The following is a 27,275-nucleotide window of genomic DNA, read 5'->3' on the forward strand; positions in this document are numbered from 1 at the left end:
CTTCTTGTGAAGATGATTCATATTCTTAGATGATTTAAGACATGTTAAGTTTTTTTGAATATTCTGTTACTTGCAGTCAAAAGGGTCTCAGCAGGTACACCTGCTAATGAGATTCACCTGCTTACTGCCTGAGCTAGTTCCAACAGGGCTTTAAATACATCAGCATCTGGGGCCCGTCAGACAGTCACGCCTAGACTCCGTCTGGCTGCCCAAATGACTTTAATTGTTATTAAATACCTAGTTACCCCGAGAGCTGCTTGAGTGATAATCATGGCATTTCATATCCACTCCCTTCATGCCAGGAGTTGGGTAATGCAGAGTGCTATCATATGCCACCTCATCCCATCCTTAAAATCACCCACTGAGATGAGGAGCATCTGTGTTTTGCACATGAGGAAACTGAGACCCCGAAAAGTTAAGGAGTTTGACCAGGCTGCTTAGCCGTGAGTGGCAGAGCCCGAATGAACCCCAATTCGTCAGACTCTCAAGATGGTTCTCTCCAGGAGACCATGCTGTTCCATTTTCTGTGACTTATGAAGCTCTGGGTGTTCACACATACACCAAGGTGCTTAACGATGCGGATAAAAGGCATTCATCATTGTAATCCCTGATGGAGATAACAGAAATATTAGCAAAGGCCCAAGTGAAAACAGATCAAGTGAGGCCTCATCTTTTACAAGGCCAAGGAATGATTTACTTTATCACAGCAAAGAATTTTATTTGACAAATGCATACTTTGTCATCTCTGGTCTGCTGAAACTGTAAGTTTACATTTTTCCCAGCCATAAAATTAAAATAATTTTGGCTCCAAAAACTTAAAAAGAAATCCCATTGTAGTTCAAGTATTTCCCTGGAAATTTCAATGTGAAATATGGAGCTGGAACAAGTAAAAGTACTTTCAGGCAGGACAGACTCTGGAGTCGGGAGGGGCAGGGTTCAAATCCTGTTTGGGCTTCTTGCTTACTGTGTGACCCTGGACAGGTCAGTTCACTCCTCCAAGTCTGAGCTTTCCTATCTGAAAGATGAACTCACTGTAGTCTCACTGCAGGCCTGGGCAGAGGTTTAAACGGGTAGCCCGTGCCAGCTGCATGGCTGCATAGGTGCATAACAAAGGTCTCCTGATGCAAAACCGTGCGGGAAGTGTGTAACATGGCCCCTGCTACAATAGGTAGCTATGGGATAGATCTCAGTTCTCATTTTCCACCTCCAGGGCGGGCCTCCAGACCCTGCACCAAACCCAGGGGGTTGTGATTGTGGAAGGAGTGACAAGAAGCATCCCCACAGCTCGGCTCTCTGGCATCTTTCACAGCATGGTCCCTACCCCTGACCCAACCCAGGGCAGCGGGCCAATCTGTCAGTGGGCCATCTGCCAACTGAGAAGACAAATTTGAGAAAGTCAGAGGATTAGTAAGAACAAGGAGTGGGGCTGGAGAGAGGGGAAATGGTGAAGTCAGCTCAAGAGCCGAGGTCTCTGGGAAGCTGGAAAGAGGCAAGCCTCCATGTCCAAGTCAGAGTGGATTTCAAGCACGTTTCAACGAATGAGGGAATGTCCAGGGAATGTGGGCGGCTAGTGGGAGAGGCAAGAGACAGGGCCCTGGCAGGGAGGACCTAGCCATGGTCAAAGGGAAACCCAGCAGCTCCCTAGAACCATGGGTTACCAAAACTGTACCCCCAGAGACACTGAGATAAGCAACCCTGGAAACCAAAAGTCCCCATCCTTGTTTGGAATTGTTGTGCTTTCGTGCTATCCCCCACTGCCCACACCACATCCTTAGCACCTCCTCTCAGCCCAGGAAACTCTCAGCGCTGTCCCTATTTTACACATTTGCAAATGGAGGTTCACCACTGGTAATGTGTTCTCCATCAAATAAGGGAAATAAATGGAGAGACAGGGAGATGAGTGTGTGCAGCGATTGCCAGAGAGAATCCAGGGCCCTGGGTCTGGGCTGGAGCCCCAGAATTGTTTATTAAGCTTTCCAGGCAATTACAATAATCACCCAGTTTTGTGAAACACCAATATCATCCAAAACACCCTCACTGTGGGTAAAAGAAACACAGCCGGACAGAGATGGAGGAAACTGCCTGAGATCACTCAGCTGGTCAGTGGAGAGCAAAGACGGTTGGTCCCTCCACCTAATCTTCAGGGCACTTCCTGGGTCACCTCACTGGCTGTTTGACAGTCCATGAACCTCCAGTATGGATCGACTTCATTCAATCAATAAGGCTTTATTGGTTGCATGTTTGGTGCTAGGCACCAGGTTCTGGCCTTATGGGGTTCATGGTCTGATGGGAAACTAGTCAGGTAGCTTATGGAAGCAACGTGACATGAAGGTACTTTGAGGGAAAGCAGCTTGATGCACAAGCAAAGGGGCACACGAGGGGTTAGCAACTTTTTCCTGGGAGGCTTTAGAGGAAGGAAGCAAAAATAAGTAGAGAGTAGAGTGTCCTTATCTGTGAGCCTTTGTTTTAATAAGCCACTTATGTGCTGGGACTTGATACAATTAAGTTAGAATCGACAATGTTAAATGGAAGGTGTGTAAGGATATTTATTATGTGGATAAGAAAAAAATATGATGCCACTGAATATGTTAGGGCAAATATGTAGGACCAATATAGAGGTACCAGGAGAACTTCCTGTAGACATGGACCTCTGACTGAGCCCAGGCTGCGACTCTCTGCTTGTGACCAATGGTGGAAGTCAGCCCTTGTCTGCACCGTGCAGAACATGAGAGGGGTCAGCACATACACTGCAATTACAGAGGGGTTTACCATTTCCAGAGTGAAATGAGAAGGGGTGGAATTCATTTTCTGATGGAAACTACAAGGTCACTGCGAAGGGCACACTTTCATTTGTAATTAGCACAGTAAGCCCCATGGTATCTCTGAAGGATGGTTTGGCAAAATTTAAGAAAAATACAATGTACTCAAAATGCCCTTTAAGCCAGCCTGTCAGATATCATACCAACACCCACTGAACTAGTTTTCTATTGCTATGAAGTCAATTACCCCCAGACTTGGGACCTAAAATAACTATAACAATTCACTATCACTCCTAGTTTCTGTGCATGAGGAACATGGGGGCAGCTCAGCTGGGTACTTCTAGCTCGGGGTCATTACTGAGGTTGCAGTCAAGTAAAAAGCCAGGTTACAATGACCCAAAGCCCTGACTGGTGGTTTCCAAGTTGATTGAACCAAAGGGCCACAAGTCAGTACTGAATGTCAGCAGGGTGTCTTGTCCACAGGCTCACGTTGCTGCTGGAATGTTCTTGCAGCACGGTGTCCAGCTTCATCCAGGAAGAGAAATGCAAGGGACCCAGGAGGGAGCTTCAGTGCCTTGGGTGGCATTGGAGATCACTCACACCACCACCATCCCTGCTGAGGTATTCCAGGGTCACAATTAGCTCTGATTTAATCAGGGGGTAACACCAAGGTGCGATTATCAGGAGTGAGAACCTTAGGGGAGGGGCCCTTTGGGAGGCTGACTACCACATACATCAAAGGAGAAAACATTTAGAAAGAGCTCTGGATACCTGCACTGCACTGGGAATTAGGATGGATGGTGAATGATGGTCCAGACCTCTGGTTTTTCAGATCAGAAAACTGAGTCTAAAAGGTCCGACTGATCATGCAGGCAGTTTCATTTTTTGTTTATGGTGATACTGGCAAGTGCTCTACCACTGAGCTACATCCCCAGAAATTTCTATTTTATTTTGGGACAGGGTCTTGCTAAGTTGCCCAGGTTGTCCTTGAACTTGAGATCTTCCCGCCTCAGGCTTCCAAGCTGACGGGATTATAGTTGTGGACCACGGTGCCTGGCTAGGCAATTAGGTTTTGAGACAGGAGAAGTGAGTTTTCTAACTGTCCTCTTCAGGGTCTTACTTCCAAGGGAAATCCCAGCAAAGGTGCAGAGTAGGGGCCCACCTGCTAGAAATCAGTGGTCTGCAAGAGTTGAAGAAGAGCAGATGTTTTAGAAGGAAGAGTGGGAAAGCTGTGAGAGGATTCTGCATGACAGACAGAGGAATTCACTTTTCTTTGATGGAAAAGGCCACAGAGGACCGCTGGGGGGTGTGGCACTAGAGAGTGACTTAAAACCCACAGGTAAGTCCATTCTCTCAGCTGTGTGTGCAACAGTTTGTGAGGCCTCTGAGGTAAGCTGTTGGAGCGATCCACCAGGCGTTGGGAGACCAGGGCAGCAGACAAGGAAAACAAAAAGGGGTCTGAGACATGGCATCCAGGAGTCCCCACCGTGTGCAATATGTGGGTTCCATGTTCATTAAGGACTGAGGGCAAAGGTGAGGGTGGCTAAATGTGCATGGGCAGTGCCCAAGACATGTGTCTCCCTCAGTCCAACCCACAGCCCCGAGTCCGCTTCCCTCCACAGTGTGGGAGGCCCAGGAACATCCAGTACAACTCAGGATCAGGACTTGGAAGCAAGTAGTCTGCCCTTCCTCGTTTCCAGCTCTCCAGAATGGAAACCTGGTATCATGAAGGGCCAGACATGGTTCTGAGCTCAGCCCAGAGGGCCCTGCCCTACTGACAGGCTCACTTCCTGCAGGGAGGGTGCTCTGGGGGAGGGCTCCCTCCAGGCTCTCCTGCAAGCCCTCTTTCCCCACCCAATATGTTCTGACCACCCCTGCATGCCACGTTCTCCACAGATGGAACCTCTCCTGATACCTTAGGTGCCATGGCCTTCCTGGCTCTTCTGCTTACTCCTCCAGGTTGGGGGCCTCCTGAGGCAGACACCAGGTCTGCACATGCTGTGTCCCCAGGGTGTGGCCTGAACACCATGATTTTGCTCTCTGAAAAATCTTGACAAATAATATTCCCTCTCCTAATTTCATTAGCTTTATATCCAGAAACAAAGGTTTACAGTCACAAGGCAGAATCCGGCCCATCCTTGGGGCTGCTATTCACAAAACCATTGCTGTAGATGTAGCATGTTCTCTAGAACAGAGAAATGCCTTGTTCTAACAAAAATGGTAAGACAATGTTTGAAAACAGGCAAGAAAGTGACTTGAGAAAGAAACCCATTTTCTAACAGGCATGAAGATTCTGAATGGGGTAAGAGTGGCCCTGGCCATACAGAGGAAGCTGGCCAACAGAACTCGAAAAGCTGGATTAGACAGGGCATATGCCCTCTAACTGGTCATCAGTTACCACTACTCCTTACTGTCTTACACGCTTACCTGCTTTTTATTCCTGCGATTACATGGATAACCTCTGAAGGCATGAGTCCACAACACTGCAATATGATACAATGCGTCAAAAGGAATCCTTTCCATCTTTGGGAAGCAAATGTTTGCAAGGTTCTTTGTTAAGCTGGATAGAAATCTTCATAGCTTCTCCCTACCCATCTTATTTCTGGGTACCACAGGTCCTATAGCACAGATACAGCCTTGCCCTAAAGCACACTGTCTGACCTATTTGAATTCTACCTTCAGAGTCTCTCTGAGCCCTTCTCTTGTCCACATTAATTTAGCGTGAAGTCTTCCTTCAACTGTTTCATAAGATATTGAGTCCCCTCACTGTAATCAGAATGCACCTTATTTCTTTAAAGAGGAACATCCATAAGGCAAAAAATACTGTAGGCCTGGCCTAATCCTTTGCAATTCAGGATGCAATCCAAAACCCAGCTGCACCAGCATCCTTGGGAACTCATTACAAATGCAGAACCTCAAGCCCACTGCAGACCTACCCAATCAAGATTCCCAGGTGACTCACACACACAACCTACTCAGAGGAGAACCGTCTTCACCTTATGTAGCATAAGTCTACATGAGCTTTTGAAGGTTATTATGATATCCTATTGGCCTTGTTTCCTCCTATCAGACATACCTGCTTTTTTCTACCCTTACTGCTAAGCTGCATCTTATATATTATTGTTTTTTTAAATATTTTTTAGTTTTAGGTGGATACAATATTTTATTTTTACGTGGTGCTGAAGATGGAACCCAGTGCCTCCCACGTGCTAGATGAGCACTCTACCACTTGAGCCACAACCTCAGCCCCATTATTGTTTTATTGAAGCATTTAACAGTCTTATTACATTTTGGTGAGTTCTGCATGTGGCTACAACTAAGTTCTGAAGGGGCAAAACACATCACGTTAATCTGTCTTTGATGTCAAGCAAAGACCCCAGTATGTCATAGTTGCTTGTGCAAGAAGTAATCAAAAACTAGAGACACTGAAATGACAGAGAAAATCAACATATCCAGGTATGGCATGATCCAGGGCTCAAGCACAGTGGCAGGGATTTGGACTCTTGACCCCCATCCTTTGGCATCAGCCCTGTCCCTGGGGAGGCTCTCTCTCTGCAGCCTCACACTGGCTGCCAACACTGCTCAGAGCTACATGTTTTTTTATTCTAGTCCAGTGGGTATAGTGTTCTGGAAACTTCTGTGAGAAAAGCTTTTTCCTTTTCTGTTTCAGAAACCTCAGCAAATTTCTCCTCCGGTTTCATTAGCTCTGATGGACTGATCAGCTCAACTCTGGGCCAACCACTGAGGTGAGGGGAGAATATCACCTAATATGCTGAAACCAGTAAGGATCCACTCTCAGAGCAACGAGTGGCCAAAAACGGAGAAGGAGGGCTCCACCAACAATTCGGGAAACTGATGTTGGGAGAAGTCGTGACATGGGCACCAGGAGGCAGCGGATGTCTGCCCTGATGTTTAACAGCTCTGCCTCTCAGGTTCCTTTCAATCTCACAAGTGCACAGGACACCCAGCATCTCAGCCACCACCAGTGTGGGTTATGGCCCCAAACTTCTCTGTTTTCAAAAGGTACACAATTATTATGCTCCTCTGCTTGTTTCAGTAATCAACTTTAAGGGCCTGGCCTACCTCCTCCTGGAATAATGAAGCAGTCAAAGGAGCTCTTGGGCCACTCCAAAAACCACTGCAGAGCGGTCTGCCACACATAAGAGGGTGAACTTGAAAGGCAGCATCCAAACTTGGGTGGAAGACTTTTATGTTTTCCAAAAGCTCAATAAGCAGCAGAAGTGACCACAATGTGTTTGAAACTTTATAGCATGTGTCTTCAGGAGACAAAGTGCCTCAAACTACAAAGTAATCATGGGGAGACTTGTAATTTTTTAAATTAAAAACTGTAGGCAGGAGAGGTAACAGTTGAAGTAAAACAAGCACGAATTCTACTTTTTGTTTCAAAAATAAAACCCGAGGTACGAGGAAAATTGTAATAATATGGAATTTAGAAATAGGCTTTCTCTGCCTGATGTTTCTTTATGTTCATTATGCCTGCTTGCCTTGGCCCAAAAGGCTCTCAGCGAATGGCCACACTTAGCTGAGAGACCCAAGGTGGGAACAGGGAAGGGGTTCAATTTCTGACTTCAGGGGGAAGATTATCACCAGCTCCTTTGGACACACACTGCAGGTCGAGGTGGTCAGCGTGAGAGCACAGGTGGACCAATACAGGACCATGGCCAATTCTCCAGAGAACCATAAACCAGACCTGTTCAATGCCCAGGAAGGATGTCAGTGGAGAAGGGCATCTGGAGAGCAGATAGAAACAGGTCCCAGTTTCTTCCATTATACCTCAGAAGCATTTGGGGCAGCTCCTGGCTTCACTACTGACTCAAGGAGGGCTCTTAACTGTCTCCTCACTTATCATCAGCTTCAGTTCCCTTGGAGAGAGGGGCCAATGATTCCTTTCTCACTGATTGGTGTGAAAGTAAAACTATTCATGTGACAAGTGCTAGAAACGTCCAGAACTGGCTATTCTAGAAAAGTCCACAGAGGTCATTTTTCCCCTGCCCCCAACTCAGTCCCTTTCAGTGCTCAAACTTTATAAAATACACAACTGAAGAATTCTGTTCTCATCATAGACCAGCAGCATTGAGCTTGTACAATCGTATGTATGTATAAAGTCACACCTTATAGTACTGCAGTAGCTGTCCTGGGTCAGGAGAGGGAAGCTTTTCAAAGTCCTCAAGTTTTCACACAGATATAAACAACACAGAATGACCAAAAGGAACTTGGTCCCATTCCTTACTAAATATAAAACCTTGGACAAGTTAGTTCAGTAGTGGGCTTCAATCAACCACGGCATTTAAAATAGCAGCAACAACAATAAACATGTCTCCTACAAGACTGTAAAGCCTATGAAGGTTAACATCTCACTTATTCAACTTTATATTCTCCTAAAGGCCCTGGTTTGCATACGTTAGGAAGATGTTGAAAGGAAGGATAAAGCGAACTGTGTGAAGGGCTTAAAAGGGTGCTAAATTATTATAAAAGATACAGAAATCCAAATAAGGAAGTTAGATCTAGTACCTAATGAGTTACAGTCAAAATGTTTAAGTCATCTTTAATTTAAAATTTTAAACTTAATTTCTTTTCTAGAGATAGATGATCTACCCAGTCTAGCACTGAGCTTCCATAATCTCTGGCAAGTTACTTATTTTGTCTCCTTAGCCACACAAGGATGTGAAAGAAGTTTTATAAAATCCCTCACAGCCTCCAAAATCAAATGTCCAAAACTTCTGCACACACTGTGGCAACTTTCCTATGAGAAAGGCACCCTGCTAGGCACTGCTAGGGACACGAGAGAGAAGAAACACAGAACTGCCCTTCAATTAGCTCATGACTTATGAAACAGTAAGAGAGGGAAACGAATAGCTCTGGTTTAATACAGCAAGGGTGGTGGGCGCCTTCTAAGAGGGAGTAACATGGAGCCGTCAGCTAGCTTTGTACAGGAGTGGCATCCATTCCTGTTTCACTGTAGCAAATACAGGGTACCCATCATGCCAGGCACCATATCTGAACACAAAACACATCTACGATCAAGACAAAGAAAACTGCCTTCATGGTGCCCAACGTCTTGTGGCAGGAGACAGACAATGGGGGCGCAACAAGAGGAAACACAAAGCAGACAGAAATGAGTTCACAGTGCTACTTGCACAAAGGTCTAAGAGTAGCCAAGAAAAGATAGAAAGGTAGGATGCGGCTGTCACAGAGCTTCTGAAACGCCAAGCTGTGGAATTCAGACTTTAATGAATTCAACAAAATAACCTAACAACTCCAAGTCACTGGCTATATACTGAACTTCAGAGGATCACTGACCATGTATTCAATTATAATTTTTCTATAGTAAAAAGAAAGATGGCTGAAAGAAATTTTTTAAAAATTTAATTTAAATAAATTTATTTGTGAGAGAAAAACATCTGAACATCAGGTACAGTCTGATCCACAATGATCTAACAGGATGTTATAACTCATTCTGGAGTACTCTAATACAGTTTGTAGGGAAAATTCCATGTGGAGCATCAGCTGAACACTTATTAAAATTCATAAAGCCATCTAAGCTGAGCATAATACAATACATAATGACCATGATACAGTAATAAAAATACAATATCAAATACTCACTACTTTGTGAGTTACAAACTATAGTATAAACAATTTAGGCCCCTTTTTAAAAAATGAAAAAATATTTCTATTACAGCCTTATTTCAAGCATTTTCAGTTAGGTACAGCTTTATATATTTTCACTTAAAACAGATAGCAAAAGAATGCCTTCTTAAGTAAGTGCAGGTAAAATATGTGACTTGTTTCAATATTTGCACTCTGAAGTATACTATGACATGTGAGTTCAGATAAGAGAATGAAACTGTGTTGTGGCAAAATTCTGGCTGATGATCAAGACTTGGACAGTTTTCACATTTGGTTAAAAAATTTCACGTTGGGGGAAAAAAAAAAAAAGAAGTGAGGATATAAGGAACCAACATCATTCCTTTCAATGAACCAGTCCAATTCCAGAGAGTGGGCTTTCCATTTTGATTTCAAAGTGTGTGGTCCCGAAGTTGAACTCCTTCCAGTCAAGGCACTGCCTGTGGCTGAGAGGCAGCACTTAGTGATGAAGCGATGGGGAGGAGAGTGGGAACTGAACTACAGAGATGGTCACTGATAAACAAGCTCCTAGATGGCCCAGGGTGGCCAGCGCTCCAACCCAGGAGGAAAACACGCTCACTGCACTGCACACATGGAGCTCCGGGGTGGGTGAACAGTTCTTGACATGGAATCCTGGCTGTAGTTTACAATATCTGCCTTCACCACCCTCTGTCATAAGAGAAAAGAGTTATTATCGGTACATCAGAAAGAGCTCCTTATAGTATATTTTTATTTTCTGAACTTTGGTGAACCCCTGACGATAAACATCATAAAAGAAGCAGGAGTTGATACTGAAAGAATCAGTCAGAACTAATGAACAGCTGTGTTTTTGGTTTTCTTGTTTGTTTCTTTTTTTAAAAAAAGGCAATGGCAACTCAGTTATTGAGTCTTTTCTGGTTTTATAACATTAATTTGCAGTTTTCACAGACTCATAAAAATGTGACAGGTCAACATGAAAAATTAAACCCTGATCATAATTTAAAAGAATCAAGATAAATCATTTACACATACTTTAATTCATGATTTTTTACCATCTATTAAATATTTCCATAACCAGGATACTCAGCCATACCTCCTCTTAGAATGTTTACAGCGGTCTGTGTGTCAGTAAGGAGAGGTATGCTGAAGAGGACTGAGGAAGAAGGCAGAAATGTTCTGGGAAACCAAGTTTTTAAAACTTTTCTAGTTTTAAACACTTGCCTCCTAAATCCCTAACTTACTGCCAAATAACTCACTATTGGATTGTGAATAAAAATAAGGTATAATGAGGAATTTAAAAAATGACTTCATGTTCATGTTTTTAAAATAATTCAATCTAAAAGATACTTTTAATTCTTCTCTTCTTTCCACTAACCCACATGTAAAGAAACATCTGAAACAATGAATTTATCAAAATGCCCTAATATTTATCTCTAAGTAATAATTTAAATTTAAAAAATCCTTTACTGATTTCAACTCTTTAAGTCTGCACATAGAAGCAGACAAAAAAGGCCAATTCAAGGCAAATTTGAAAATACTCTTTCAATTCCCAGCTATGTCAGAAAAAACGGTAAGGAATGAATAAGAAAAGAGCTGCCTCCACTCTCCACTTCACTGCACGTGTAATAAACACAACCATGAAGACAAACATGTTTGAAAGTAACTGAAATGTTATTTTAATTTGTTCTCAATTTCTTATTTAATTTTTAAGTCTTTTGACAAAAAATCAATTTTTCAAAGTTCTAAAACAGGACTTATGCAATATTAATTTACAAAAATGTACAATAATCATCTGAATTTCCCTATTCAAAAGGAATAAAGAGCAAGATAGCATTCATTGGTCATCCCCTCCCACCTCCCCAAATTCCAATAATTTATCCATTAATACCTGACTATTGTACTGAACAGATTCTACTCTGAGAAGAGCTGGTATGTTGATTATCTTCTTCCGGATACTTCACTATTTCTGCCCTGACAATATGCTGTCAATTCCGTACAATATAAACAAGATGAAGGAGAAAGAATAAAAAAGAGAGAGAGAGAGAGGGAGAGAGAGAGAGAGAGAGAATGAAAAGTATGTTCAATGACTGAAAACAGAAGGGAACACCAAAGTAGAAAAAGAAGATTAACATATAAATTTAAACATGTCACAAAAGAAACAGCAGAAGCATGCAAACAAAAAACAATAGGAACAGAGACCCAATAAACAATACTCTTTATAATTCTATTTAAATATTGAAATAGATATGTACATTGAATTTCCCAGACATGTAAGTTCTATTTTTACCCCACAATCATATATAACATACATAACGCCCAGTATATCAGAGGACTGTGAAGACTCGTTGGGCTTTTCTACACTAAAGTACAGTAAGAGAATTAATTCCATTTCCTTTGACGCACATTGCTGAGGATCTTATGTGCCAGTTACTCTCTGCTGGGAACACAGGGATAAATTACACAACTATTTGTCATACAACCCAATGCTTTGCTAGTGGACCTATGTTGTAAGAACACAAAGGGAGGAGTAATTAAGCATCTTTCAATGCAGGGCACGGAATGAAGAAATTAGAGGCGATTTTTACATTTAATAATATTTGTTACTTGTCCAAAATTTCCTTTTGAAATTACTCCTCCACCCCTCCTAACCCTGACCTTTGTGCTTCCAAACTGATGTTCAAAAATAACAATTGTGAGACATGTAAAAAAATATATAGAATATGTATTGTCTTCACAAATAGCAGCCCATATTAAGATGCTATAGCTATTGTTTTCAAACATCTAAGAGTTTTGCTAAGTAAAAATAATAAACTACACTATAATGTTTTTTAACTGCTTCAGCCCTTAGGATGAAACAACATGCATGACAGAGATAACAAGCTCCCCATTATTTTTAGACTTGAAGCTATCCTTGCTTTTCTGTATGACCACAATATTTTATTTCAGAAAATCTTTCCTTTGCACTAGAATCTATAAATATATTAACACAAACAGAAACAAATCTTGATATGGGCTGCTGTTTGTGAAGACACGTATGAATAAAGATCAGGTGAACAATTGAGAGTAAATTAATAGGATGCTAAGGCATATGTATGTATGCATTACCTTAGGTCAGTTCTGCTTAAGTTCTCTAGCAAACAGTATTAACTTCTGGACAAGATTCATGATTTACTAGGTACTCAACTATGGACAGAAGCACTCCTAACCACCAGATGAGGGCTAAGGAGGGGTCCTCAGTGAACTGTTGAGCACCACCACCTGGCCTCCCTAAACCTGACTGCTGAATGTCAAACTATGAATTACAGTGAAGAAAAGGGAATTTCTAATCAGTAAGCAACTCATCAATCCAACAAATGTTGATTTATGCCTATCCTATAAACAACCAGCTTACTGAACTATGCTGCAGACATTTTGATCAGAGTACCTGACTAACATAAATGACTTTGGTTTTCCTCATCTATCTTATAAAATTAAAGAAGAATTAACAAGGCAAGGCAGCATCTTTCTTAGGGGTCTTGACTCGATGACAAAAATCTTTGTATGATGTTTCTACACTGTAAGCCATAATGAAGGCTACGGATTCAAAACTTAGCTTTCTATGATTAGAAAAATTAATTTCCGTGTCATAAACTTCATGGTAGGTGGTTTCACAGCAGCTGGCTTGTTTATAAGTCATTTATTGATTTTTTTCTCAGAGAAAATATGGTCTACAAAACACTGACCTTTATTTTTAGAGTCAGAAAGTACACTTTAATTATTCTCAGCTATTGGCCAATGGAGTAAAAATAATGAAGTGGCTTTAGGAGGAAAGGAGCCTTGTGGGTGATCAGGAGCTTACTTAACTCTGACCTTCAAAGAGCATTTGCAAGTGGATACTGGAAAGGGAAGTGGTAGAGATCCAGAGCCTACACAAGAAGCAGCCTAGGGCTGGGCTAAAAGGTGAAAAGATGATAGATGGATTCATAGGAAGGCATTAAAGATAAATTTAGTTAACTGTATAATTGTGCCTTAATCTAGATAGTATCTACCTCAGTAAAAGACATGGTTTGTCATACCCAGAATATGGAGCAATATTTATTACAATCGCTATTCTAGGTATTGTGAACATTTAGATAAATAGTGTGTGATCTCTGTTTTGGAGATGTGTAAGACTAGGAAAAAAAACAGATGTGTAAACTATTAAAGAGTAATCTGGTTGATATACAAAGTATAGCAAGATTACAGATTATCATATGCAGCATGGACACAGCATGTTAATAGCATAGTACTTTGCACAGAATATAAACTAAAATAAAAGTTACTATTGTTCTTCTGTGTAATGGGCCATTATATGCTACCAGTAACATTCATAACTTTGGGTAAGTTATTTCATCTCTTTAGTCTTCACAAACAACTAATTTATAAAACACAAAGTTTATCCATGTGGTGTCTAAAATCCCAGATAGTCTTGAAATTTTATTTAAAAATAAATTTAAAAGGTGAATAGGAAAAAGAAAAATAGGATATGATGGGGAAATCCATTAAGCAAAGTTCAACACAGGGGTATGTACAAAATGAGTAACTGTGTTCTTTAAGGAAGACAAGTGGTACTTATAAAAGGGACTTCTGGTACAGTCCTCAAAAACACTGGAGAAAATGATAAAAAGATTAACATTTGGATAAGAAGGATCGAAGTTCTCCCAGGGCTACTTAAAGAAGGTTGATATTCAGGTAAGTGAAAAAGCAGGAAAGTCTTAGGACCAGGCCTTCAATGGGCATTAGTGTTACACAGCTACTCGCTAAGATGTTAATGAAGACTCAACTGAAATCTAGATGCTTATCACATGCTAGGTCCTATGTAGACACTGTCATATACAGTATGAAAATGATCTGAGGAGACATCAATGTACCAGACATTACAGAAATTTTTAAGAAACTAATGCATACCTAATTAAACAAAGTCTTAGTTTATTAACTGACAAGAAAAATGCCAAGGCTAACAATGTATTTACAACCCTTAACAAAAGCATATATGGCAAAACTTCTATGCAATTAAGATTTAAAAAAAAAAGATTGTGCATTCATCACAGGTTATCCAGTGAATTATTAAAAAGCTAAACACTGGGTTTTCTGGAGAACAGCAGTTAGAAATTTATTTTTCCCCTGAAGCTCTATTTTTCAAAGAGAAACATAGGAACAATCTGAGAAACCAGAACACCTGTTAACAACAATCCCAATTTTCACACTATCTTAGAGGGAAATATTTGTGGGAGGAGAAATATTGATAAATAATGCAAATAAAATTATTAACTAAGTTAGGGATTGTGAGAAATGCATCTTTAATGTATCTAATTGTTTAAATGTTTTCCTGCTCCATTTATCCTGAAGCTCCTTGAAGATAGGCACTTTACCTTATTCATCTCTGTTCACAGATTTTAGTATGCTCCCTGGCAATGAACAGACTCTCAAAATGTTTGCTGCATTAATAAATCGCATTCATTTTCCTTTCTTCCTTTCCCTGTTTTGTTACAAAACTTATAAAATGTGTTGATAACCTGACTTTATGATTCCCACACAGAAGCAACCTGGGTTAGAACTAAAATATCAAAATCCCTTTAAATAACCAGTGAATGAAACTAATATGGAAACCTCTTTATAAATGTTTATGTCAGAAATTAAATTATTACTACAGCATCAATTCCCATGTTACATTAATTTTCTGACATTAATTTTCTCCTCAAAATAATATAAAATACTCTCAAACATTACCTTGAATCCCCTCAAGAAATGTTTCAAATATGGAAAACCTGCAGAATTTTCTCCCCTCCCCCCCCCCCCCCCACAAACAGGACTTCTTTCTTTCTTTCTTTCTTTCTTTCTTTCTCTTGTTTTCTCTCTCTTTTGAGATGGGGGTTCACTCTGTTGCCCAGACTGGTCTTGAACTGTGAAATCCTGGGCTCAAGCAATCCTGAGTGCTAGGACTATAGACACATGTCACCAGACCCAGCTAAAACTTCTTATTCCTTTAAGCGAACTTTCAAAATTATTTCACTGAAAAATATCAATTGTGAAATTAATAATTGAATTGGCACCTCTACCAATTCATCAGGTTTAGGGAGGGATAATGAGTCTTCCCACTATACATAAAGAATTCTGAGACATGATAGATAGAGGAGGGCTCAGTATCTTACATTTATCTTCACATTCATGAATTAAAATCAAGCTCCACCAATAAACTGAAGACAGAATGAAATCTCAAAGCACAGTAAACAAGGGGCAGTGTGCAGGGAGGGAGGGTAGAGGGTTGTTTAGTTAACATGTCCAACATCTCTTTAGTTTAAATATGCCTAGGTGTTAAACACTCCTCTAAATCAAGAGTAACTGGATGCCCTTGTGACAAGAGGGAACTAAGAAAAGTAAAGTTTTCTGGAAATTTTGCCTTTTAAAATTTTTCCAGTTCCTCCTCTTTGCGGGGGGGGGTCTTCCTGCAACCTGAACACCCACACAGCTCAGGCCAAATGCAAGAGTTCTTCCTTAGTGCAGCTCATACCCCTGTGAAAGATCAGCATGTTTTTCATCCTAAGTACAGCCACCAATCACTGGAGGACCTTGTCTCCACTCCTCTAGGCAAGCAATCTTAGAGTTATATTGGACTTCTGGTTCTCTCTCTTATCGAATCATTCCACACACCCTACAAATTCTTCTTGGCTCTGCTTTGACTCTTGTCTTTATCCCAAAATAGCAGTAACCCAGTCTCCTTACCTCAATCCCCTTCCTATCCAACCACACACAAAAATACCCCAATAAATTAATTCTATATCAAAATTGCTTTATTTCCCTACATAAAAATTATTTCCCTCTTGCTATAGATAACGTTCATCTATATGGCATTCACAAATTCCTATGATATTTTCTCAAACTCCCTTTATACTCCAATACAAATGGTCACTTATTTTAATCAAACTGCTCTTTTGTTTCCTAAATATGATCTAAGCTTCTCTACCCAGGTACATTGTTCAGGTCAGCTCATTTTCAGCCCTTTTCTTCCTCTGCATTCCAAACTGCTCTATACACCTTCCCCCAACATGGTAGAGTAGTGACAGCAGAGGAACTTGTGTCAGACAGACTGTGTTCAAATCACAGCCTCACCACTCCCTACCCATGGTTTAGTGATCATGTTACTTAGCTTATTCATAGAAACAGTGTCCTGGCCATAAAATAATGAAATGCCACTTGTCCCAGAGAGTTATTCTGAAGAATAAATGAGATAGTTTAGTATCTGGCATAAAATATACTAATTTTCTTTACTAGAGACAGAAACTACAATTTTAAACTCCTTTAACTCTTACATCCACCATGATATTGTGTATATAATACATGATCAATAAATCATTGACTGTTTGATAATTATCCACAGACTCCAATTAACCAGTAATAAACATCATTCAGAAAAAGAAGGGGAAAAGCAGAAAACCAAAGGATCTCTGAGGTCTACAGGGTCTGTGTGATCAAACAAATCATGTTGACTCTTCTTTCTTGTATTCTCCCAAACCAAAACCAAGAAACTATTTTTTATGTGCTTGGGACCTGTTTACACAGCATAAAATATCTTACCTTTGTATCTGGCCATGGAAAGTGCTAAAATAAACATCTTTAAATCATGAGAATTAAAAGTAGCAAATTTCCAAGTTCCAACTTTTAATCGAGTCCTAGACATAACCACCTCCTCCATGTAAAACTTTTCAATTGATAGTTGCTCTAATTATTTACACACACACACACACACACACACACACAGTAGCCACAAGAATGTGACACAGAAATAACTTTAAAAGGAAGAAAAATTTAGGGATGGGAAAAGATAATTATACCTTTTTAGCTGTACAGCAAAGTAAGAAAGGTGGAGAAAATTGAGGGGAAATGTTGTTAGTTTGTTGCTTCTAACCAAACCACTTATGAAATTTAACTGCAGACTGCTACTCTAATTTTTCATTCTATCAAACATGAGACTTAAGTGCAATCACAATGGCATTGTCAAGTTCTTGACTGCTGGTATTCATTTGTTTTAAGTCTAAGGCGACTATGGAGGAATAGTGAAAGAACACAGAAATTCTCAATAACCAATAACACTATTAAACTGACAAGATAATATCAAGAACTAATATTATAGTGGAGAGTGTTTTAAAGATGAACAGATTAGCCCTTGAAAGAACTTAAATGAAGAAATACAAAACAATATGGTCAGAATTTTAACCCATCAATTAGCCACTGATAAAATTTTCATTAATCTTTTTCCTTCCACCAAAAGGGACAAAATGAAGTTTCAAGATCATGATAATTTGGTACAAAGTTAATATCCTTCATCTTCTGCAATTAACACTGATTCATACACATAATCTAAGGTTTTACAGGATATGTACATAGAATGCATGAATGAGATTCATAGACAAAAACTAATGATTTGTTAAAAATTCATTAATTTTTTTAAAATATACAGTTCAAGATAATCACCTGTGACTGTTCTATTTCTGCTTTGTTTAATTTTATCCCAAGGATTTCAGCAGCAACTTTTTGGAAGCACAGGAAGACCTACATAACAAAAATAGGTTCACATGATTTAAAATAGTCATACTTAAAGTTACCTTCAAATAAGCTAAATTTTCTAAAAATCGATAAACAGGAAGAATTGCAAAAATATGATGTAGCATGTGATTCCAAAAAAAACTTTATTGATCATGTGTAACAACTTATCATTTTTCAAATCATTAAACCATAGTTTGAAAGTCCATGAAATTCAATGAATTAGTCTAAATTTGTATTTATCCCAAAAGCATATGTTTGTAAATATTTAACATGACAAGTATAACACACCACATTAAAACACACACCTACTAGCATAACAAACTACCATAATTCCTAAAAGAAAATAAAAATAAATTAATCTATAACTTAATGCTCTGGTTTGTCACTGTCAGCTCTATTTTGGTCCACTGAGCTCACTCTAGTCTATCTTAAAAGGTTTTTCTTTTCAACTTGTTAATAATCTTTCTGGTTTTCCTATCAATTTCAACAAACTCTCTATGTCTCTTCAGTAAAACAGCTTGCTACTCTTTACTGTATTTTATCAGTTCAGAATAAAGGAACAATATACTCCATTACTATTATAGTTAAACAGAAATCTACAGAAGCTTTTCTATAAATAGTCTCTCATACATAGTCAGCTTACAGCAGGGCCACTATGATTCTCAGAACTTCCATCCTGACATTTATTGCACTATAACTTATCTTTACCTCAAAAGTGTCCTGCCATATGCCTAGCCCTCCAAATCTCATGATTACTCACTGAATATTTACTATAACTTTAATAACTGTAATTTCTAATAAAAAAGAGATACATACCTTTGAGAGGCTTATGCAATTTTACTCCAAAAAGCATGTTTTAGTTCACTGATGGCCAATGTTAAAGGAACAACAGAAAAGCTAATGTGGTATAACAGAGAGAAAAAGAGCGATCATAAGAGAAAATGAGCAAAGAGATGAAAGAGGTACAAATCATGTAGGATCTTGTGGGCTAAGGAAAAAATTGGCATTTACTTGGAACACAAATGAAAGCCATGGGAGAATAGCCTGACCAGACTTTTATTTTAGTAGGACCCGTCCAGTTGGTGTGTTGAGCATTCATTACAGAATCACAAGTGAACAACAAGAAAAATCAACAAGGAGATTAATGTAAGAGATTATGGAAACTAAACCAAAGTAGTAGCAGTGGAGTTGGTAAGAAACCAACTCCATCAGGATCTGAATTTATCATTAAAGTAGAACCAAAAGGAATTGGTGATGGATAGATGTGGGTTGTGAGAGAAAGGAGAGTCAAGTATGACCAAAATTTTCTAGGTCTGAGCAACTGGAAGGATAGGATATGCCATTTTTGAAGTGGGGAAGACTGAGATTTGAGAAGAGAATATCAAGAGGTCAATTCTGCATGTGTTTAAACTGTTAAACATCTCAGTGGTGATGTCAAGGGGGCAGGTGAGTCTAGGCAAAGCCATGAAACTAAATCAGGTGCTAATGGAGTAAGTTTAGAAAATGAGACACCCAAGAACTGAGCCCTACAGCACTCTAATATTTACAGGTTCCAGAAACAAGATGAGAGACTACTTAAGTAGAATGAAATCAGGAGGCATAGAATCCTGGAAGCTAGATGAAGAATCTATTTCAAAGAAGGGAGAGTAATCAACTATTTTATATGCAATTACTAAGTAATAAAGATGGAGATGAAGAAATGACCACTGGATTAAGCAAAAAAGAGGTTGCTGGTGAACTCTGGCCATAGCAGTTTGGGTAGGGGCAAAAGTTTGCTGGAACAAAAACTGAAAGGAGAGGAACTGGAGATAACTCTATCAAGGCCTTCTGCAAGAAAGTGAGGAAAGAAACAAAGTAATAGCAAGAGAGAGATGTGGAATTGAGAGTCTTCTTATTTTTAAGATAAGTCAAAATATCCTGTATGCTGACATTATAATCCAGTACATGGAAAAAAAGACAATGCTGGAAAAAGTGAACTGCTATATCATAGATAAGGTAGAGGGAAATGGGACTACTGAAGTACATAATGGAGGGTTACCTTCCTAGGAGCACAGATCCCACAGTGACCATGGGGAAGAGGTTTGGGAACAGATGTGCAGGAGAGAGCAGAGGGATTACTACAGATGTGGTAATGTGAGTATGTGAAAGTTGTCTTCTCTTTGTTTCAATTTCTTAGAAAATAGGAAACAGGGTCACCAGTAGAGAGAGTGAGAATGCTTTAGACATCTGAAGAGAGAAGAAAAGCTATGAAATAGTCATCTAGATATCTAGATAAGAGGGTGAGATGATAGAGTAGGAACACATGGCACAATCACCAAGCCCATTAAGGGCCCACTTGAGGTTCGTCATTGTAAATTTGAAGTGAAACGTCTGGCATGCCTCTGTATTTTTTTTGCGGTCACATGCCTTGCTGCAGTCACAGGAAAGTGGAGGCTTGGTTTAAAGCAGAATTAAGATTCGGCCAAGTGAGTATGACAATATGAATGAGGGGAAAAGGAACTGAGGGAATATGTACAGTAATGGTTTGGATTGGCCATGAGATTTTAGTTAGTAGGAGGCAAAAATGAGGACATAAAAAGAGACTAGGGGAAAAAAAATTTAACAAGTTGGTTAGGGATTTTAAAAAGGCATTAGAATCAATGTCTTAAAGGTCTTGGTTAGGTTAAAATAAACTATTCAGTGTTATGGTTTAGATATAAGGTATCCCCCAAAACTCATGTGTGAAACAACGCAGGAAAGTTTAGAGGTGAAATGATTGAGGGCCTTAACCTAATCAGTACATTAATCCAGTTGAATGGATTAACTGGGTGGTAACTATAGGCAGGCAGGGTATGGCTGAGGAGGTAGGTCCTTGGGGGTGTGCCTTTGGAGTATGTATTTTGACTCATGAATAGAAAAGTCTCTGCTTCCTGGCGTCTTGTCCTGAACTACTTTACTCTGCCATGATATTCTGCCTCATCTTGGACCCAGAGCAATGGAGCTGGCCCTCTATTAACTGAGACCTCTAAAACAGGAAGCACCAAAATAAACTTTTTCTCCTTTAATTGTTTCTTGTGAAGTCTTTTGGTCAAGCAGCAAAAAAAAAAAAAAAGCCGACTAAAACACTGGGTGGGTTGGGAAATTTAGGCTGTGAGCTGGAAAGACAGAGTAGGGTGGTAGTCAGTGATTACTGATACTGAGAAGGACTGCAATAATTTTTAATGACACTCTCAGGAATGAGCGGCTTCAGTGTGGTGGAAGACAAATAAAGAAGTTGAAATCACTAACAGTTATGACAGAGATAGTATCAGAGAAAGTACTGTAATCTCAACAAAATCAAGGAGGGAAAGTAACCTGGAGCTAGAGACAACAAAAAGTATTAAACTGATTCCACAAGAACAAACCATTTCAAAGATGTATTTATAAAGAAAACATTGAGCATTTCAACATAAGTACATAAAATACCAAGCTAATCACAAGCTAAAATATTGGAAGTTAAAATCATCCTAAAATGACAAAAGACCCATAGGAAGATTTAAGGGCAGAAGCTCAGTGAATTCATAGACACGTTTATCAAGTACTAAAACCATGCTTTAAATGGCACATGGAGCATGTGCCCATGTTCATGTAATCCTGGAAGAAAGAGTTCCAAGAGACCAAATTAAGTGGCTCTAACCCCTGCAAAATGAAGTACCCTTTATACTATTTAATGTTTATCTTAGTCATAAAAACTATAAAGGGTATCATACTAGAAAAATAGCAAAGATTAAATCATAGAAAAATTTCAAACTTCTTTTGGATGAAATTGTCAAGAAAAAAAGCAGTCATGCACAAGGCCCTGGGTTTAATCCCCAGCACCAAAAGGAAAAAAAAAAAATAACAAATTAAACCCTGAATAGCAGTGAGCATTTACCAAAAAAAAAAAAAAGTATAACAAATGATTGTTATTTTTAATATAAAAATGGTATTAGGAATTTTTTTAAAACCAAATAAGAGATCCAGAATAGCTAAAGCAATTCTAAGCAGGAAGAGTGAAACAGGTGGTATTGCTATACCAGATCTTAAACTATACTACAGAGCAATAGTAACAAAAACAGCATGGTACTGGCACCAAAACAGGCTGGTAGACCAATGGTACAGAATAGAGGACACAGAGACCAACCCACAAAATTACAACTACCTTATATTAGACAAAGGTGCTAAAAGCATGTACTGAAGAAAGGATAGCATCTTCAACAAATGGTGCTGGGGGAACTGGAAATCCATATGCAACAAAATGAAATTGAATCCCTTTCTCTCACCATGCACAAAAGTTAACTCAAAATGGATCAAGGATCTAGGAATCAAACCAGAGACTCTGCATCTAATAGAAGAAAAAGTTGACCCTCATCTCCATCACGTGGGGTCAGGCCCCAAATTCCTTAATAAGACACCTATAGCACAAGAGTTAAAATCAAGAATCAACAAATGGGACGAATTCAAACTAAAAAGTTTTTTTCTCAGCAAGAAAAATAATATGTGAGGTGAATAGAGAAAGAGCCTACATCCTGGGAACAAATTTTTACCCCTCACACATGAAATAGAGCTCTAATCTCTAGAGTATACAAAGAACTCAAAAAGTTAAACAACAAAAAACCAAATAACCCAATCAACAAATGGGCCAAGGACCTGAACAGACACTTCTCAAAAGAGGATATACAATCTATCAAAAAAAAAATACACGAAAAAAATGCTCACCATCTCTAGCAATCAGAGAAATGCAAATTAAAACTACTCTAAGATACCATCTCAGTCCAGTAAGAATGGCAGCCATTATGAAGTCAAACAACAAGTGCTGGTGAGGATGCGGGAAAAAGGTACACTCATACATTGCTGATGGGACTGCAAATTGGTGCAGCCAATTTGGAAAGCAGTAGGGAGATTCCTTGGAAAGCTGGGAATGGAACCATTTGACCCAGCTATTCCCCTTCTTGAACTATACCCAAAAGACCTAAAAACAGCATACTACAGGGACACAGCCACATCAATGTTTACAGCAGCACAATTCACAATAGCTAGACTGTGGAACCAACCTAGATGCCCTTCAATAGATGAATGGATAAAAAAAATGTGGCATTTATACACAATGGGCATTTATACACAATGAATATTACACAGCACTAAAAAATAACAAGATCATGGCATTTGCAGGGAAATGGATGGCATTAGAGCAGATTATGCTAAGTGAAGTTAACCAATGCCTAAAAAACAAAAGCCGAATGTCTTCTCTGATATAAGGGGGGTGACTCAAAATGGGGTAGGGAGGAAGAGCATGAGAAGAAGATTACCACTAAATAGGGAAGAGAAGTGGGAGAGAAAAGGAGGGAGAAGGGGAATTGCACGGAAGATGGAAGGAGACCCTCATCATTATACAGAATGCATTTATGACGATGTGAGGGAAAAAAAAGAAGTGTGTCACATTAGATTGGATAGAGAGATGTGATGGGAGGCAAGGGGAGGGGACAGGGGGATAGGAAGGACAGCAGAATAAAACAGACATTATTATTGCTGTATGTATATATGTGACTATATGACCAATGTGATTCTGCAACCTGTACACTCAGAAAAATGAGAAATTATACCCCATCTGATTGAAATGTATGATATGTCAAGATCATTGCACTGTCATGTGTAACAAATTAAAACAAATTTTAAAAACTTAAAAAAAGAAAATTATAACTGATAATAACAGAAAATGAATAGTTAATGAAATTTTCAAAGATTCAATTTTAATTTCAAGGAAATTCAAATTTCAATGGTGAAGTATTTTTTTCTTTTCTTTTTCTTTCTTTTTTTTTGCCTGCCACATTGATAAAGACTTTAAAATAAATAAATTCTCAATGTTAAAAAGGGTGTAGTAGTATATAATCATACAATGCTGATGACTATAATTTAGCCTTTCTGGTAGTAATTTACAATATTTCAATCCCTTATCAAAGACTCCATCTGAAGAAAAAAATCAAAACATCAAAATCTTATGGACAAAATTTTACATTAGAACAGTATGTTCAAAACTTAGAAACATAACAACATAAACATGGTTACATGTATTCTAAAATATTTACCTAATGGATTATTAAATCTGATAATATTAAATGATATGGGGAAGTTTTCTTCAGATAAAAACAGTAAATAAAATTTTTAAAAGTATTTCTATATTGTATCTTAACACTTTAATATTTACTGTGGGTTGGAGAGGGGCCCTGGAACATCACTACTTAGTCACAGTCCTACCTCCACTAATTATCAGCTTGGTAACCTGGGCCTTCTTACATGCCCTCTCATAAGATTTACCTTTGAAATGGAGATAATCAAGGTAGTACAACACCTGTCACAGAGTAAGTACTCAATAAGTGAAAACTGCTAGCAGTATCAGTACTAGTGCTTATGAATACTAAAAAATGAAGACTAAAAGGAATCACATGAAATAAAGAACAGTCACCTCTGGATGTGGGGATTATGGGTGATTTATATTCTTTTAATTCTTTGAATTTTAATATTCCTTAAAATAATAAAATAATACTAAATTAGTTATAAAAATAAGATAATCAGAATAAGCATGTTATCTTTTTTTATGCCTTCAATAGGAATTAATTTGTTTCAAAATTAAGAAATAGAAGATTACTGCCCAGGAATACTAGTAAATAAAAGTGAAACATTACTTATAATACACAGTATTCATTATTTTACTTACAGAGTCTCCTGTCTTGGCTGAGACAAAGTGGCTACTAAAACCATTTTCCTGGCAAAACCGTAAATGTTTCTCAGGTTTTACTGTTCGCATATGCTCCAAATCAACTAGAAAAGTGTTAAAGAGAGGGAAAAAAAATGCACTATGAGAGTCAATCAAAACATTTTTTACATGTTTAAATTTGACTAACTTTGCAATATTATACCCTAGCATAGACACTAGCTGTATAATGCTAGGCAACTTATTTAATTTCTTTATGCTTCAGTTTCTACATTAATAAACTTGAAATGATAAATTTATTTCTTTAATATGGAGTTCTTTCAGAATTAGTTCATGTAGAGCCCACAATGACTGGCACATATGGGCTTTAAAAAAAAAAGTTGAGCTGTCATATTATTATCTATATAAATTAAACACACTGGTGAGGCTCAAAAAAAATCTACTTGACATAATGCATTTCAACATTGTGATTAACTGAAAGTAAGACATATTTACCCAAACATATTTATTTTGAAACAGTTTACTTTAATAATTAGAACAGTTTGTAATCTTTATAAACTTTAATAACACAAATACACAGTATTCGGCCAAAAGAGATCAATATTACATTACATATTTATATTAATTTATTTACAGCCATGGTTTAATTTCACAAAGACACATTCAACTCTTTTTCCATTTCTAAAGTGTCCACTTGGGGAGTTATGGGTAAGGATATGTCCCTTTGAATAGCTGAAAGTACTTCAAAGTACAGCACAGACCTCATATCCAATACTGGTTTTTTATCCAGCACTCTATTTTTTCAAATGTGATTCTTTATTGAACAGTTTCTCCTTTTACAACGCTACAGACCCTATAAGGGTGTTGACTCAATGCTGTCAAATTATAAGGCAAATATATTCACAGGACTTAAGGACAACTAGGCTCTTTGAGTCAATAGAGGAAAAAAAAATTTAAACCTATTTCCTGAGGAAGGGACCCAACTGACTTGTAAAAACTTGTAAATTTGCAAATCTAGAAAGCCTACATAATAGTGGCAATTGATTGTCAACTAAAAAATGTTCTCATGCTTCATAAAAGGCTTTATTTAAAAATATATCGAAGGTTCTTAGTTTGTAGGCTCAAGGGATTTTTCTCCAGGAGATTTCTGATGTAGTGGGGGATTCCTGAGACCATTTATATTGCTTACCTTGGAAAATAGAGAGTTCTTTTTTTTCTTCTTCTTTTTTAGACAAGTTGCTATTCCTTAAACATCACTGAGACCTTATTTACAAAAACCAGGTCAAAAAATGTCCAGATGCCACAAGCACCAATTTGTGGAAGACTAAAATACTAAGCTATTAGCACTGATGTTTATACATCTAGTTCATCATAATACTGAAACTAAAATACTTTCCTAATTCAATAAGAATGAATTCTGTCTCTAGAAAAAAAAATCCCCAATGAAATTTATATCCAATTAAAAAAACATGAAGTTGTGTCATTGAAAGTCTATTTGAATTTGTGTTTTCTAATGAAACAGTCTGTCATTGTCTTTCTTCCTTTTAATCTTCACTCCTTCTTCCCATCTCGCCATCTACCATATAAATTATAACTGAGCAATTTACTGTCCAAACAAAAATTTTTCCCAATAAAGGTAACCATGAAGAGAGTACTATATCACTGGTCAATAAAAAAAAAATATTTTATTTAATAAGCACTTATTGAGCACCTGTTATATTCCAGGTACCATGTTAGGCAGGCAATGGAAGGAAATTACTGTTTCTGCTGTGGGAGGGGTTTTGTAGCTATGTAAATCCAGCATAAAAATATACAGTCCAGTCTCTGAAAAAGCCACTACAAATACTGTGAGCATAAAAGGCCCTTAAAAATTATAAAAATTATTTTAATTAGCTGAGATTCTCAAAAATGAGATAATAGGTACAAAAGGCTCTCAAGAGCACTTCCCTACAAAGCTCTTCTCTGATGTGTTAGAATTTAGTAGGCAGCATTTAAGAGGGCTTGGTTACTAGACGATTTGGCTTGAATGCCACCCACAAAATCATATGTTAAACTTATTTACTAATGTGATAGTACTAAGAGGTAGGATCTTTAGAAGGTAATTAAGTCATGAGGGCTGTGACTTCGTTGGTAACATTAGAATTCTGATAAAAGGGCTTGAGGAAATGGGTTTGCCCTCTTCTACTCTTCTGCCATGTGAGGACACAGCATTCATCCCCTTTTGCTTTTCCACTTTCCACCAGAAAGGACAGAGCACTCAAGATGCCATCATGGAAACATAGATGGGGCTCTGATCAGACACTGGACATTCTAGCACCTTGATCTTGAACTTCTCAATCTCCAGAACAGTGAGAAATAAATTTCTTTTGTTTAGAAATTACGTGGTTTCATGTATTTTGCTATGGCAGTACTAACGGACAAAGACAATGGAACAATTCATTCTAAATGGAAAAAGATATAAAATATAATGATGGGGGCTGGGATTGTGGCTCAGTGGTAGAATAATCGCTTAGCATGTGTGAGGCCCTGGGTTCAATCCTCAGCATCATAAAAATAAATAAATAAAATAAAGGTATTGTGTCAACTACAACTAAAAAATTATATAAATAAATAAAATA

General features: G+C 38.4%; 1 protein-coding gene across 3 annotated transcripts in view; it reads right to left on the minus strand.

Moving 5' to 3' along the window:
* The window catches only part of Rab28 (RAB28, member RAS oncogene family), a 107,218-nt gene that overhangs the window by 15,847 nt on the left and 64,096 nt on the right, over positions 1-27,275 (minus strand). Inside the window, exons 5-8 of one of the 3 annotated variants that reach the window (XM_071614151.1) lie at positions 24,661-24,764; positions 17,877-17,954; positions 11,275-11,368; positions 10,012-10,076 (exon numbers count right to left, since the gene is read on the minus strand). In XM_071614151.1, the coding sequence (XP_071470252.1) occupies positions 11,279-11,368; positions 17,877-17,954; positions 24,661-24,764 (272 nt within the window). In that variant the 3' untranslated portion in view covers positions 10,012-10,076; positions 11,275-11,278. Of the gene's footprint in view, positions 1-9,130; positions 10,077-11,274; positions 11,369-17,876; positions 17,955-24,660; positions 24,765-27,275 lie in introns of those variants that run through there. The other 2 variants (XM_027939385.2, XM_027939378.2) reach the window with 2 other exon arrangements.

Source organism: Marmota flaviventris, chromosome 7 (genome assembly GCF_047511675.1).
Source record: "Marmota flaviventris isolate mMarFla1 chromosome 7, mMarFla1.hap1, whole genome shotgun sequence".
NCBI classification, from domain to species: Eukaryota; Metazoa; Chordata; class Mammalia; order Rodentia; family Sciuridae; genus Marmota; species Marmota flaviventris.